This window comes from Mustela lutreola, chromosome 1 (genome assembly GCF_030435805.1).
Source record: "Mustela lutreola isolate mMusLut2 chromosome 1, mMusLut2.pri, whole genome shotgun sequence".
Taxonomy (NCBI): domain Eukaryota; kingdom Metazoa; phylum Chordata; class Mammalia; order Carnivora; family Mustelidae; genus Mustela; species Mustela lutreola.
The window spans coordinates 110,080,353-110,097,631 of record NC_081290.1 but is presented as its reverse complement, the minus strand read 5'-3'; the positions used below and the strand labels follow the sequence as shown (position 1 = coordinate 110,097,631).

At 34.1% G+C, this 17,279-nt stretch overlaps 1 protein-coding gene across 1 annotated transcript in view; it reads right to left on the bottom strand.

Annotated features, from left to right (window-relative positions):
- The window catches only part of STPG2 (sperm tail PG-rich repeat containing 2), a 604,044-nt gene that overhangs the window by 429,758 nt on the left and 157,007 nt on the right, over nucleotides 1-17,279 (bottom strand). The window contains exons 8-9 of the mRNA XM_059162334.1: nucleotides 14,292-14,451; nucleotides 6,238-6,398 (exon numbers count right to left, since the gene is read on the bottom strand). Coding sequence (XP_059018317.1) covers nucleotides 6,238-6,398; nucleotides 14,292-14,451 — 321 coding nt within the window. The remainder of the gene's footprint in view (nucleotides 1-6,237; nucleotides 6,399-14,291; nucleotides 14,452-17,279) is intronic.

The following is a 17,279-nucleotide window of genomic DNA, read 5'->3' as shown; positions in this document are numbered from 1 at the left end:
CAAGAAATGTCTCAAATATACAGCCTAACCTTACACCTAAAGGAGCTGGAAAAAAGACAGCAAATAAAGCCTAAACCCAACAAAAGAAGAGAAATAATAAATATTAGAGCAGAAATCAATGAAATAGAAACCAAAAGAACAGTATAACAGATCAACAAAACTAGAAGCTAGCTCTTTGAAAGAATTAATAAGATTGGTAAACCCCTTGCCAGACTTATCAAAAAGAAAAGAGAAAGGACTCAAATAAACAAAATCATGAATGAAAGAAGAGACATCACAACCAACACCAAAGAAACACAACTTTAAGAATATATTAACCAACAGGACGCCTGAGTGGCTCAGTCAGTTAAGCCACTGCTTTCGGCTCAGGCCATGATCTCAGGGTCCTGGGATCAAGTACCGCATGGGGCTCCTTGCTCCACAGGGAGTCTGCTTCTCTCTCTGCCTCTGCCGGCCACTCTGCCTAATTGTGTGCTCGCTCACTCACGCACTCTCTCTCTCTTTGTAAAGACACAAAGGATCTATACTCTGAAAACTATAAAATACTCATGAAAGAAATTGTGGAACACAAAAAGAAACGGAAAAGTGTTCCATGCTCATGGATTGGAAGAATAAATATTGCTAAGATGTCTATGCTATCTACAGCAATCTATACATTCAGTGCAATCCCTATCAAAGTACCATCAATTTTTTTCACAGAGCTGGAACAAATCATCCTAAAATTTGTATAGAACCAGAAAAAAAAACCCAAATAGCCAAAGGAATGTTGAAAAAGAAAACCAAAGCTGGTAGCATCACAATTCTAGACTTTGAGCTCTATTACAAAGCTGTAATCATCAAGATAGTATGGCACAAGACAGACACATAGATCAATGGAACAGAATAGAGAATCCATAAATGTACCCTCAACTCTATGGTCAACTAATCTTTGACTAAGCAGGAAAAAATATCCAATGGAAAAAAAGAACAATCTCTTCAATAAGTGGTTTTGGAACAATTGGACAGCCACACACAGAAAAATAAAATTGGGCCACTTTCTCACACCATACATAAAAATGGATGGACTCAAAATGGATGAAAGACCAAACGTGAGACAGGAATCCATCAAAATCCTAGAGGCAGCAACCTCTGTGGCCACAACTGTAGCAACTTCTTGCTAGACAAAGCTCTAAACTGAAAGGAAACAAAGGTAAAAATAAACTATTGGGACTTCATCAAGATAAAAAGCTTTTGTACGGCAAAGGAAATAGTCAACAAAGCTAAAAGACATCTACAGAATGAGAGAAGATTTTTGCAAATATCATAGCAGATAAAGAGCTAATATCCAAAATCTTTAAAGAACTTATCAAACTCAATACCCAAAAACCAAAAAAATCCAATAAAGAAAGGAATGGGCAGAAGAATAGACATTTCTCCAGAGAAGACATCCAAATGGCCAAAAGACACATGAAAAAAATGTTTGACATCAGGGAAATACAATTCAAAACCACAATGAGATACCACCTCACACCAGTAAGAATGGCTAAAATTAACAAATCAGGAAATTATAGATATTAGTGAGGCTGTGGCAAAAGGGAAACCCTCTTACACTGTTGGTGGGAATGCAAGTTGGTACATCCACTCTGGAAAGCTGTACAGAAGTTCCTCAAAACGTTAAAATAGAACTGCCTTGCAGACCAGCAACTGCACTACTACTTATTTATCCACAGGATACAAACATATTGATTTGAAGGGGTAAATGCCCTCTAATGTTTATAGCAGCAATGTCCACAATAGCCAAATTATGGAAAGAAACTAGATGTCCACCAAGAGATGAATGGATAAAGAAGATGAGGTGTATATATACAATGGAATATTACCAAGCCATCAGAAAGGATGAATACTTATCATTTACATTGATGTGAATGGAACTAGAGGGTATTATGTTAAGCAAAATAAGTCACAAAGAAAGACAAATACCATATGATTTTACTCATAAGTAGAATTTAAGAAACAAAACAGATAAACACAGAGAGAGGGAAGGAAAACTAAAATAAGATGAAAATAGAAAGGGAAGCAAACCATAAGAAACTCTTGATAATAGAGAATAAACAAAAGGTTGCTGGAGGGGAAGAGGGTGGTTGGATGGAATAATTGGATGACAGACATTAAGAAGGGCACATGATGTAATGAACATTGTGTATTATATAAGACTGCTAAATCATTGACCTCTACTTCTGAAACCAATAATAAATTATCTGTAAATTGAATATAAATAAAAAATAAAATAAACTGAAGCACAAAGAACAAAAGACAATCTGATACATAGGGATTATAAGAGATGTTTGAGGCATAGTAAATAGATGTAACATATCTATTTATTAGAGTCCCCAAAAGATAGGAAAGAATGGGACAGAAGAAATATATGAATACATAATAGTAAAAATTATTTAAATCTGATGAAAGATACCAACCCAGAGGCTCTGAAAACCACAGGCAAATAAATAGAATCACAGAGAACCACAGTTTTGACACATTGAAGAAAAAGACAAAAAAAAAAAAAGTTGCCTTTGAGGAGAAACAATAAACTTAACAATGTACTTCTCAATGGAAATAACAAAAGGCCTAAAATGATAAAATAACATCCTTGAAGTGCTGTAAGAAAATAACTACGAACCTACAAATCCAATCCCCCAAATTAAAAATGACAAAGACATTTTCGGACAAAACTACAATAATTCATCATCAGCAGGCTTTAACCAAAAGAAGTACTACAGGGAGTTTTTAGGCAGAAGAAAAATTATTTGATACAGAAACCCAGAAATGCAAAAAGAAACAAAATATAAGAGAGAAGGTAAATGTTTTGTTAAATATGAAGAAATATTGACTGTAAAAACAATAATATTCAAAGGCTTCATAATATACATAAACTTAAGCTGTATAACAAATATTAACAAAATAGGAGGTACCAAAATGGAACTAAAATATTTTAAGTTCACATACTGAGAAAGTGGTAAAAGGAATCCTTTTTATTAAAATACAAAAACTACAGGATACATATTGTAATTTTGTTGGCCACCACTAAAACACTATAAAACAATACATAACTAAAAATTTTATAGAAATAGATGAAATAGAGTATAAAATACCTTACTAATTCAAAGAATAAGGTGAAGTAAGAAAAAAATGCTAAAACAAAGAAGTCAATAAAATATATGAAATAATATGGTTTCTGTACACACAAATGTATCAGTAATCACACTAAATATAAATGGATTAATACTGCAATTCAACACAGTTTATCAGACTGGATTTTTAAAACTTAGGCATGTTTATTGTATCTTTCACTCTTGATTACAGTTTATCAAATTTTACATAAACTAAGAGTGTGGGTTAAACCTATGGGTAATTTTTAATTATCAACAATAATAACAAAAGTTATTAAGTTTTTACTATGTACCAGAAGCTATTTAAAGTATTTTACATGTATTAACTCATTTAGTGTTCACAATAATGCTTCAAAGTATGTACTATTATGATCTCCATCTTACCAAGGCACAAAGAGTTTAAATAACTTACACAAGGTCAGTGACAGAGCAAGAAAATACACTCAAGTACTCTGACATCAGAGATCATTCTCATAATCACTATGCTATGCTGTTTCATTATCTTCAGTGGAAAATAAAGATTATAATGAGGGCTTTGTAAAAATTATTTGCAGGTTATAATTCTAATAATTCTTTTAAATTTAAATGTCTGGTTACTTAGAATAATAAACTTCTAGTACATATTAAACAAAATACAACAAAAAATACTAAAAAGCACTAACGTTCATGATGCATTTCAAATATACTTGTATCATCACTTAAAATGGTTAAGATGGTAAATTTAGTGTTACACTTTTTTTTACTACATTAGAATATACATACAAATAAAATAAAATTTTTTAAGAATTCATAAAAATCTCACTGTGAAATTTTAATGTTTGTTTAAATAAGGAAAACCTGTATTTATTCCATTTTTCTTTTATGCCAACAAATCTTGAGCAACTCCTGGGGATTAGAGATAATGATTTACAGCTGTTCTTTCATTACAATGAGATCTATTTCAGCTATATCTGAAGTTTTTAACTAATTTAAAGCACTTGAGTGATAACTTTGGCAGCACATATGCTAAAACTGGAACAACACTGAGAAGATTAGAAGCCTGTGCAAAAATGACTTTAAAATTTAACTTCATTGCACAAGAGTATTCGTACAGTACCACCATAAACATCTTAGGATCCAATTTCCTATAAATCATGTGTGTTTCACCTTTGGGTTGAAAATAATTTTCTCTGATAGGAAGGATAAATCCAATTCAGCATTTCAGTGGCTCTACTATCCCCATTTCATCTACCACACCCCTACAGAGTTATTTTTAGCTACTTTTTTTTTTTGCCAAACAAAAATTATACAAACTAATTTTAATTTTCTGTAGTATTTTTTACAATAAGTTGTCCTTCACTTTAAGCTTCCTGGAGTACAGTTCTTTGCTTCTCTTTCATATTCATTTATTCACTTACAATTTCCTGAGTGTCTACAATAAGACAGATACTATGTTTCCACTGTTTTGTACATGTTCTTTTATGATTTGACAACTATGTTCAAACTTCCCCAATGTTTAGCTTCTATTTATATTCTGCCTATAAAATATCTATCTGCTCTATCTATATTTTTTACCCTTGCTGTTAGCTTCTTTTACTTTTCCATATGTACATTCTTCAAACTTTCTCAAATTCTTTAGGAATGAGAAAGAATAAATAATAAATATATACACATATATTTCAATGTTCTTTTAAAAATGTCCTCTAAAAAGTTTAATGTGGAGCAAAACTTCATTGTCAATATTTTACTCATGATTTTATCTTCCTGTCAACCCTTTTAGGCTAGTTTTATTGTCAGAGTCTCTGATCTTAAGAACATTTCTTATTTTCTGCTGATCATTTTGAAGTAGGGATTATCTAAGTTCCTTGTATATATCTAGTAATGTCCATAAACTCTTCTTTGACAATTCTAAACTGTAAAATAACATGATCACTATTTACAAAAGATTCTTCCCTTCTATTTCATTAGTTCTCTTTAGTCAAAATTAAGCTAAGACATGAGTTCCTTTCATACCTTTCTCTACCTTTTGTGAAAGTAAATTATCAGTAAATCAAAATCATGTACAACATTCTGCTTTCAATAAACTGAGAAATCCAACAAAATATTTTACTATCTACTCATATAATTATCATCTTTGATACCCTGTTTTGAGATGCAGAAGTCCAGGAAAACAAAAAAATATATAAAAGATCAACCACTTGGAGAAAAGATATAAACTGTCATTCACAGGTGGCATAATTGTGCTTGAGGAAACTTTTTTCAAACTAATTATAAATTAGTAGAAGTAATGATTTAATTTAGCAAGAAGTATGGATTATTGGTAAAGCAAATCTTTAATAAAGTCTATTATATTTCTTTATAACAATAGAAGAAAGCTAAACAATGAAACATTTAAAAGGTACCATTAGAACTAAAAAACATGAAAAGACTAAATACCAAGGAATAAATTAATAAAGATGGGTAAGACTTCTACACAAAAACTATAAAACCACAAAAATCATTTAAAGGGATCCTAAATTAACCTCATAAAATAGTGGAGTAATTTTATTCTATTTTTTTTTTAGTGGAGTAATTTTTAAAGAAGGTAAATATTTAAAGAAATACATATGAGATTCTCAAAGAAATAAACAAGATTCGTCTTTGAAAAGAAATTACAAACATAGTTATGAATCAAATTAATGTTTATTCTTATGCCATAAATTACCACATACAAATAATTTCAGTAATAGTATGGCTTGGAGTGCCTGGGTGGCTCAGTCAGTTAAGCATCTGACTCTTAGTTTCAGCTCAGGTCCTGACCTCAGTGTCATGAGACTGAGCCCCATGTTGCGCTCCGCACTCAGTACAGAGTTTGCTTGTCCCTTTCCCTGTGCTCCTTCCTGTGCACCCCCTCTCTGGGTGTCTCTCTCAAATAAATAAGTAAAATCTTTAAAAATAATAATAATAATAATAGTATGGCTTAAAGTAATGAGGTATATATGTCACATGTGTTTTTTTAAGCCCTAAGTCTTGTTATTAGATATAAAGAATATTATATTAATATTAATTGAATTTAAATTTATTAATTTAAATTTATTTAAATTAATATGAATTTAATATTTTATTAAATTACCTGATAATCAGCAGGACCAGGAGCAGTAAAAGCTTCTTCCTGAACCAGGAAGAGAGTCCGAGGAACAGAAGATCCAAACGCACTTTTCTTTTGTTTCATCAAGCAGGCATCGGTAAAGTTGTTGATTATAGTATTGTTTAGGATATCATAAAACCCAGGACCTGAAGCCATGAGGAGTTTCATAGGTAAGAATAAAGATGCTTTTAATTTTTTTAAACTGAGTAACCTTAAATTGAGTAATTTTTTTAGAAAGAACACTCATATATTGCTGGCAGGAACATAAAATTGTATATGACATTTAGAGAAACAATTTGTCAAATTCTTATGAAGTTAAGTATGTACTTAGAATATGACCCAGAAATTCGACTCCTAGGTATTTTCCCAAGAAAAATGAAAAGCAAAATAAGTCAATCAGAGAAAGGCAACTATCATATGCTCTCCCTGATATTAGGAAGTGGAGATGCAACGTGTGGGGTGTGGGGGGTAGGAAAAGAATAAATGAAACAAGATGGGATCAGGAGGGAGACAAACCATAAGAGACTCTTAATCTCACAAAACAAACTGAGGGTTGCTGGAGGGGGAAGGGGGTAGGGAGAGGGTGATTGGGTTATGGACATTAGGGAGGGTATGTGCTATGGTGAGTGCTGTGAAGTGTGTAAACCTGGTGATTTTCAGACTTGTACCCCTGGGGCTAATAATACATTATATGTTAATAAAAAAGAAAAAAATCATTTATTTATTTATTTATTTATTTATTTATAAGAAAAATGAAAACAATCCAAATGTCCATCAGCTGGTAAATTTAAAAAAAAAAAAAAATGCGCTATACCCAAGCAATAGAATACTACTCAGCAATAAATAGGAAATATAAATGCAATAATAGGAATCAACCTCAAAAACATGATAGCAAGTAGAGAAGATAGACAAACTCCTGAATAACATATGATACTATTTATATGAAATTCCAGAAAATGCAACATCATAGTGACAAGAGACGGTAGCCTGGAATGGGTGGAAAGTAAATGCAGAGGGGAATGAGAGAGCATCTTTTAAATGATGGATATTTCCAAAATTTATTTGAGTGGTGGTTACCTGACTACATATATTTACCAAAAGTCACCAAACTATGCACTTAAAATGAATTATTTTATTGTGTAAATTATCTGTCAATAAAGAAGAGAGAGAGAGAAAGAAAAGAAAGAAAGGGAAAGGAAGGAAGGCAGGCGGAAAAAGAGCAAGAGAGGAAGGAAGGTAGGAAGGAAGGAAGGCAGGCAGGCAGGCAGACCGGCCGACCAGCAAGCACAGTTACTTTATTTTTGCCTTTTACCTTTCAGGACATATTTATAACCTGGAATATTTTCTACAGTGGCAATCTGAATGAATAACAGTTTTTTTCATTCAAAATCATAAAAACTTTCTATGCCATTGAAAAAAGTTTTATCAAAACATTAAAATATTTTAAACAAATATTTAGATTTTTGTATCTTTATATATTTATACATACGTTTTACAATGTAGTAATATTAAAAAATTAGTTTCAGTGACCAGAAATTTCCATAAAATGCAATATATACTTGAAAGAACACTTAATTTAGTTGTACTCATGTTATCAACTAATTCTACTAAATTAGCTCTACACCTAAATAATTATAAAACATAACTTCAATCTCATTTGTTTTTCTGGGCTGCAAGTTCCTTGTCTGAAGATACAGAAATTGACTATATCAGTGTTACTCAAAATGTGGACTGTGGGCTGTTGCTTGTCCAAGAACAATCCACAAGAGCTTATAATTAAATGTAAATTGACTATTTAGCTAAGCATTTTGTTCCTAGTCTTTCTCCATAAAGGAAGGATTGTGTTGATTTACATTTTGGTACAATCTTCTTTCTCATTGTAGACAGGAAACAAACAGTTGACAAATGGGCACTTTGGTATGGGGCTAAAGGTACTTTAGGTGCTTTCTGGACAAAAGTGATCAAATCATCATACATAATCAAATAGAAGGTTTTTCTCAAAGAAGCTACCCATAAACTCTTCCCAATTTTCAAATATTCCAGTTCTAATATCTATTTCTCAAAAATCTCTACCAAAAATTATCTTGTGCCAACTCTCCAAAACCTAAATGCTAATATCTTTTTTCTGCAATCTTCAAACATTCCTCCACTTGTAATGTTTAGAAGAGAAGGTAAATAGAAAGTGTAATGAAAACTATCTGGACCACCATTTAAGGTATTTAGAAGACAAGTATCTGAGTTCTGTCTCTCTTCTGGCAGGAGAAGACAACAGAAGACATTACAGCTTAGTGTTTAAATATAGGGACCTCACTCAAAGTATATACATCACAAGTAGTACCTTGTTAAGCCTCTGATGTGAAAAGCCATCCTAATCATGTAATTCACTCACATTAGAGCTTTTTCACATTCATTTTTCTAGTCAGCAACTATAGAAATGCCCAGGAACCCCAGAACTAGAGAGTTAAGGTCACCTTCTAAAAGTAACCTATAAGTATGTTCTAGAACTGATTGATGGGCCCAATCTATTACTGTACACTAATATCTACACAGAAAAAAATTGAAGTTCCATTGGGCCATTCTCACTAATTCTTAAATTATGTAAGATTCAGGATTAGCATGGAAGGGTCATCATAATTTAACTGTATCCTTTACAAATAAACCAACCTTTAGAGAATTTGTAATGCTTTATTCATAATACAGTGGACCACAAAACTGAAAACAAGACCCAATACTAAGGCAACTGGACCAGTCAATAAGTTCATATTTAGAAATACTTTGGATTTTAGATTCATGAATCTCAGATTCATATTTAGAAATATTTTGGATTTCATGGGCGCCTGGGTGGCTCAGTGGGTTAAGCCACTGCCTTTGGCTCAGGTCATGATCTCAGGGTCCTGGGATCGAGTCCCGCATCGGGCTCTCTGCTCGGCAGGGAGCCTGCTTCCTTCTCTCTCTCTCTCTCTGCCTACTTGTAATCTCTCTCTGTCAAATAAATAAATAAAATCTTTAAAAAAAAAAAAAAAAAAGAAATATTTTGGATTTCAGATTCATAGGCTCAGCTGGTGTAGTGCCAGCCACCTACAGATGACCTCTTCAGAACTGCAGTCTTAGAATACTCAGACTGCACAGAGGCTCAGGACTCCAAGACCAGCTGTTTCAACAGGCCCAGTTATATACTGTAAAGCTCATGATTTTGCCTAAGAAGTGCTAAAATATCACTTCCACTGCATGTTATTGGTCAGAAAAGACACCAGACTAACCAAGATTGGAATGGAGAAAAACTAGACTCAACTTCTGAATGGCATGAGTAGTAAGTAATTTTGTACCAATAGAGACTTACCATAACAAATTACCATAACAAAATCTATAGCAATGGTTTGAGATCAGGCAATGGGTCAGAAGCTGGAACAACTCAAGACTTAGAGAAAGGGACATGACAGGACAGTTAGTGATGGGACAGGAAGAAAATGCTATTGGAAGCTAGAGAAAAGACTTTGAATAATGTAATGGCAGAGATTTTAACAAAACTTAACGCTTGAGATCATGAAGAAAATATTTAACAAATAAGTAGTTTCTAGCTAAGGAAGTTTTCAGGTTGAATATCCAAAAGGCCAGCTGGTTCTTTTTAGCCATGTGTGACAAGGTATGGAAAGAAAAAGATGAATTCAAACTGTTTTTTTTCAAGGAGAATTCATAAGAAATGAAAGAAATCAAAATTTATGGGTTTGAAAGTAAAATTCTTTTTTATCCCATCTCTACAATAGCAAAAAGCTCTCAAGAAATGGCCTGAGATCAAAGACCAAATTCAGGGTATGACTGCAAGACCCTTTGTTAAGACCTCAGAAAGATTTAAGATAGCCACGTATAGAATTTTTCAGTTAAAGGAAAGGCTTCCAAGAATTTTAAGGTCATATGTTATAGACCCTCTTGGCTAAAATAATAATGTTCAGAAGAATCTAAGAGTATCAGAACACAGCAGCACCAAAGGTGACCCAAAGTGGACAAGGGTTTCCCCACGAAGTATATGTGAATGTGGCTTTTGTCCAGTGTATTTGATTTTTAGTCAATATAATAAGGTACTTACAAAGTTTTTAAAAGGGAATTATACAAACTTGGAAAGAAAGAGACAACAACACTGCAAAATGAAAAGTGGCTGTAGTCGCCTCATTTTCTATAGGAGAAAGCTCCAACTACAAACACAGCCTACTTCTTAGAGATTTTTTTCTTGCTTCTTGAGGTAAGCCTTTATTGGTATGTACATCCCTTAGGACCACTTTTGCTATTGGACCACTGTGATTTCATTTTCATTTGTTTCCATGTCTTTTTTTTTTACTTCTTATTTGATTTCTTTGTTGACCCATTCAATGTTTAGTAGCACATTAATCTCTGTGTATTTGTGGTCTTTCCAAATTTTTTCTTGTGGTTAACTTCTAGTTTCATAGTGTTGTGGTCAGAAAATGATTTCAACTTTTTGTATTTGTTGAGGTCTGTTTTGTGACCTAATATGTGGTCTATTCTGGAGAATCTTCCATGTACACTTGAAAACAATATGTATTCTGCTGTTTTAGGATAGAATGTTCTGAATATATGTTAAGTCACCATCCGGTCCAGAGTAGTATTCAAAGCCACTGTGTCCTTGTTAGTTTCTATTTAGATGACCCATCCATTGATGTCAGTGGGGTATAAAAGTCCCCTACTATTATTATGTTACTGTCAATTAGTTCCTTTATGTTATCATTTTATATATTTGGGTGCTCCCATGTTGAGTGCATAAATATTTACAATTATTATATCTTATTGTATCAACCCCTTTATGGTTATATAATGCCCTTCTCTGTCTCTTTCTCAAAGTCTTTATTTTAAAGTCTAGTTTGGGGGCACCTGAGTGGCACAGTCAGTTAAGCAACCAACTCCTGGCTTTGGCTTAGGTCATGATCTCAGGGTCGTGAGATCGAGCCCCATGTCGGGCTTCACAATCAGCATGGAATCTCCTTGAATTTTTCTCTCTCCCTCTCCCTTTGCTCCTCCTTTCCATGCTCTTGCATTCTCTCTCTCTCTCAAATGAATAAATAAATATTTAAAGTAAATAAATAAAATATAGTTTATCCAACATAAATATTGCTACTCTGGCTTCCTTTTGACATCCATTTGCATGATAGATATTTCTCCAACCCCTCACTTTCAATCTGCGGGTGTCTTTGCTCTAAAATGAGTTTTTTGTAGGCAGCATATACATGGGTCTTGTTTGTTTATTGATTCTGACACCCTGTGGCTTTGACTGGAGCATTTAGTCCATTTATAGTCACAAAGTAATGATTGGTAGATATGTATTTATTGACATTTTATTACCTGTTTTGTCATTGTTTCTGGATATTTTCTCTTACCATTTATTATCTTTGTCACTTTTGGTTTTCCCTTTGTACTTAAAGGGTTCCCTTTAATATTTCTTGGTGTAGTGGCCATGATCTCCTTTAGTTTTTGTTGGTTTGGCAAACTCTTTATTTCTCCTATTATGAATGATAGCCTTGCTGGATAAAGTACTATTGGCTGCAAATTTTTCATATTTAGCACTTTGAATATATCACGCCACTTCCTTCTGGCTTGACAAGGTTCTGTTGAGAAATCTCCAGCTAGCCTTAAAGGTCTTCCCTTGTAAATTAAGAATTTCCTTTGTCTTGCTGCTCTTAAGATTATTTATCACTATATTTTACAAGTGTAATTAAAATATGTCTTGGTGTGGACCTGCTTTTGTTGATTTTGATGGGAGTTCTCTGTGCCTCCTGGATCTAGATATCTGTTTTGTTTTCCAGATTAGGAAAATTTTCTGCTATTATTTCTTAAAATAAATTTTCTACTCCCTTTTCTCTTTCTTCTTCTTCTGGGTCTTCTGTAATATAAATGTTATTACATCTGTTGGAGTCATGAACTCCCTAAGCCTACTCTCATGTCCCATAATTCATACTCTCCTTTTTGTTCAGCTTCATTTTTTCCCATTATTTTGTCTTCTAAGTCACTAATTCATTCCTCTGATTCTTCTGGCCTGCTGTTAATTGCATCAACCCATGTCCAGTCTCGTTTTTTTGTATTCTTCATCTCTTGATTGATTCTTTCTTAACTCTTTTACCTCTGTGGTAAGGGTCTCCCTAATGTCTTCTATTCTTTTCTCAAGCCCTGTGAGTATCATTAGGATTGTTGCTTTAAATTCTCCATCAGGCATGTTACTTCAATCTGTTTTTGCTTAGATCTCTGACCATGGCCTTATCTTGTTCTTTCATTTGGAATAAATTCTTCTGTCTTGGAATTTTGTATAAGTCTCTGCCTTCTTCTCTGTTAGAAAAGCCAGTTATGTTGGCTGCTCCTGAGAGTAATAACCTAATGAAAAAGAGGTCATGTCGTGCTCAGGGTGTACCACTTCATGAAATGTCTCCAGTTGTGCTGCGTGCACTCTGCTATTGTATTTTGGCTGCTCTAACCTTCAGGTCAGTTGTCTGTAGAGGCTCTCCTTGCCTGCTGTGTTTAGTGTTTGGTCCCTGGACTGAATGTGGTGAGTTTTTAACTAGGTACACTCTGGTCTGCTTGTGAAATGAGATCTGACACCAACTCTGCCAGAATTGAAGCCCTGCAAAACTCTCTGATCAGGAGATATGGTATGGATAGGGGTTTCTGGGGCAAGGGACCATATCTTCTGTGACTGTGGCAGTCTTGACTGAGAAGGGCAGTCCTGCCAGAACACAGTGGGTGGAACTTGGTGTAAGCAAGTTAGGCAGCCAGAAACATAGCCTATTTCTTACAGAAAGGAAGGATAATTCAAAACATGGAATCAAGAGCCCAACAGGTAGAACAAAGGACCTTGGAAAATCATTCCCAGGGAGCCCACCTGGGCCCTAATCAAGGAAACTACAAAATGTGCCTGGTTAGATTTCATAGTTGTTATAGGATTATGACTATTAAGGGCTTCTAGTTTTCTCTTTTCTGAATAGGAGTATGTAGTATGAACATCCTATAATTCTCCCATTGCTGTGTTTTGGGATGTGTGAGGCAGATAATGTGTGTCTCTAGTTCACAACTTGTCTAACAGATAGAAGTCATACTCAAGAAGCTTCTCTAAAGTATCACACCCCAAAATTCTGACCTATAGCAATACAATTCTTAGGTAACAAAATCCTGGACTTCAAGATCACACCATAATTACATGAGACTTTGGAGGTCTGGAGAAAACATGGAGGACAACTGTAAATGTTTTGTGGGCAGAGGGTAGCCTATAGTAAATTAAAGATGGCCAAAAATTCTTTGTTACTCATGTCATTAAGAGATAAAGTGTTACGCTCCTCTGTTCAATATGTAGTGCTCTTAGTAACCTGATTAACAAATGGAATGTGGGATTTCTGACATTAGGAAATAAGGCTTGTAGCATCTGCCATGTCCTGTAGAGTCCTGAGCTACCAAATTAAAAGAACAGCTACTCTGGGGCAGCAATGCTGAAGCTATGCATGCACACTGAATGACAGTCTTATCTAAGCTCTGCCTTCCAGCCATCCCACAAAATAGTAAGATACAAAAGAAAACCCTGTGTTTTTATACCATTGAGATTGTTATGCAGCAACACATAACTATATGTTAACATTTACATAAGTTATTTTTGTGCTAGATTCTTAATTCTATATACTAAAATATCCAGTGAGAACACTAGAATGTTTTAGGATAGCCCCAAAATAAAATTTTAACAAAAGTTCATTTCATAAGTTAAAATACTGGTGGTGACCACATAGTTGATAAATAAGTTCACTCATAAAGAGAAATTAGGAAATTATTGAATGAAGGAAAATAATAGAAAATTACCAATAAGGTATGTGACATGTTAAATTGAAATCTTTTTTTAAAGTTATACATTATTTTTAATGTATCTGTGTTTAGTGTATGGTCAATACTTTAAAAATGTGACTTAAAATGACAACACAAACCACAGAACAAAAAATGTGTACTTTTTGGTAATCTGCCTTGAATATTAAGTTATGAAACTACATGGATTAATTACTAACCTGGCATTTCCTCTGTTGTGGAGTCCTGTGTGAATCGAGCAGCACTTTGACCAAATGGAGTACTTTTCAGTGCTGGTGTTTTCTTCAAGGAATTGAAAGCAGTTCGAGGTTCATTATATGTGCCAGGAGCTGGAGTGATTGACTTGATAGGTACAAATCTCTGGTAAAGAACAGGAAAATATGCCAATGAAAAAGGTACTATATAGTACATTTTGATATTTCATGAATTAAAAGCTGCCTTCTTAGTTAATATAACATATGGAGTTTAATTTATTTCTTAACAGAGTGAAAAATACCGATGAATTAAGATCTTATACCTATCAAAACATAAAATATATAACTTTTAGTAAAATCATATATATATACATTATATATATATAAACAGTAATGCATTATGTACTTTACCATGCTAAATAGACATTTTAAAGGGAATTATCTCAAGATGAGATTCTAGATGATAATATATGGACAATCTTCACTTTTAAATTATTCTGTAAGTTAAGATAATAAATAAAAAACCTATATGATCTAACATCAGTTCTATTTTCTTTTAATTTTTTTAGTTTTATTTTTTCAATGTTCTGAAATTCATTGTTTATGCACCACACCCAGTGTTCCAGGCAATATGTGCCCTCGCTAATACCCACCACCAGGATCACCCATGGTTTCTTTTATGTAATAAAATTAATAAAAATTGACAAAGTTCCATTATATACATATTCAATTAATTCAACAATATCATTAAATATCTTAAGAAAAAAATCTTAGATTCAAGAGATATATAAATCTGGTTTAGCTTATAATATTCAATTTATAAACATAATAAATTTATTATAAACTTGTAATATTTAACTTAATGATAAACATACATATAATAACTCATGAAGTATAGCATTATATTTTTTAACTTTTTATTTGGAGTTAATTTCAAATTTACCAAAAAAATTACATGAATAAAAATAATTAAGAAAATATGTATAATATTTACCCAGATTCACCCATTGTTAACATTATGACATTTGTTTTTTTCATTTGCCCATACTCTCTTTCTCTTTCTTTCAGTATATTCATTCCTTCCCCTCTGTGTCTCCCTGTGTGTGTCTGTGGAGACACACACACACACATAAACATGCAGCATATATATAAAACCATTTAATGAAAAGTAACATATGTCATGGCCCTTTACCCCTTAATTCTTTGCTATGTGTTTACTAAAAATACGGATTTTTTTAACATATCTGAAGCAAAGTTATCAACTTCAGTAAATGTATCAACGATATATTTTTATCTAATCAACTATTCATATTCCAAAGTTGCCAGTTGATCTAATAATGCCTCTGTTGCATTTTTCCCTTTCAAGTATATAATTTACACTCGGTTCAAATATTGCTTTTAGCCTCCTTTAATATAGGAACATTTCTACAACCTTTCTTTGTGTTCTGGGACTTTGGAAGAATATAGCAACCCCTTTTGTATAATAAAGCATTCATTGAGGGAGGAGTCAAGATGGTGGAGAAGTAGCAGGCTGAGACTACTTCAGCTAGCAGGAGATCAGCTAGACAGCTTATCTAAAGATTGCAAACACCTGCAAATCCATCGGCCGATTGAAGAGAAGAACAGCAATTCTAAAAATAGAAAAACAACCACTTTCTAAAAGGTAGGACTGGCAGAGAAGTGAATCCAAAGCGACGGGAAGATAGACCCCGGGGGAGGGGCCGGCTCCCGGCAAGCAGCAGAGCAACGGAGCACAAAATCAGGACTATTAAAAGTCTGTTCCGCTGAGGGACATCGCTCCAGAGGCTAAACCGGGGCAAAGCCCACACAGAGTCACCCTAGCCTCAGGTCCTGCAGGGTCACAGAAGGATCGGGGGTGACTGAGTGTCGCAGAGCCTGCGGGTATTGGAACGGGAAAGCCAGCTACAGAGACAGAGCCAACAGTAAGCTCACAGCTCGGTATTATCTTGAACCGGCCACAAGCTCGGTGAGCTTGGAGCGCGGCCAGAGGTCAGGCAGACAGGAGTAACTGGGCGCTGTTCTCTAAAGACGTACTGAGGAGTGGGGCCCTGGGCTCTCCGCTCCTCCAGGCGGGAGACCAGGAGGCCGCCATTTGTATTCCCGTCCTCCGGAACTCTACGGAAAGCGCTCAGGGAACAAAAGCTCCTGAAAGCAAACCCAAGGGGATTACTCAGCCCGGCCCATGGTAAGGGCAGTGCAATTCCACCTGGGGCAAAGACACTTGAGAATCACTACACCAGGCCCCTCCCCCAGAAGGTCAACAAGAAATCCAAGCCAAGACCAAGTTCACCTACCAAGGAGTGCAGTTTCAATACCAAGGAGAGCAGCAGAATTCCAGAGGAGGAGAAAGCAAAGCATGGAACTCATGGCTTTTTCCCTGTGATTTTTTTTAGTCTTGCAGTTAATTTGATTTTTTTCTTTTTCATTTTTTGTTTTTCTCGCCTTCTGGTAAATTTTTTCTTTTAACTTTTACCTTTTTATTTTTTAATGTTTTTTAACTAGTTTATCCAATATATATATTTTTTCTTATTTATATTTTTCTTATTTGTTTCCTTTTTTTTAATTCTTTTCTTTTCTTTTTTTTTCTTTTTTCTTTTTTTTTTTCTTTCTTGCTTTTTGAACCTCTTTTTATCCCCTTTCTACCCCCTCATGATTTGGGATCTCTTCTAATTTGGTTAAAGCATATTTTCCTGGGGTTGTTGCCACCTTTTTAGTATTTTACTTGCTCCTTCTTATACTCTTATCTGGACAAAATGACAAGACGGAAAAATTCAACACAAAAAAAAGAGCAAGAGGCAGTACCGAAGGCTAGGGACCTAATCAATACAGACATTGGTAATATGTCAGATCTAGAGTTCAGAATAACAATTCTCAAGGTTCTAGCCGGGCTCGAAAAAGGCATGGAAGATATTAGAGAAACCCTCTCGAGAGATATAAAAGCCCTTTCTGGAGAAATAAAAGAACTAAAATCTA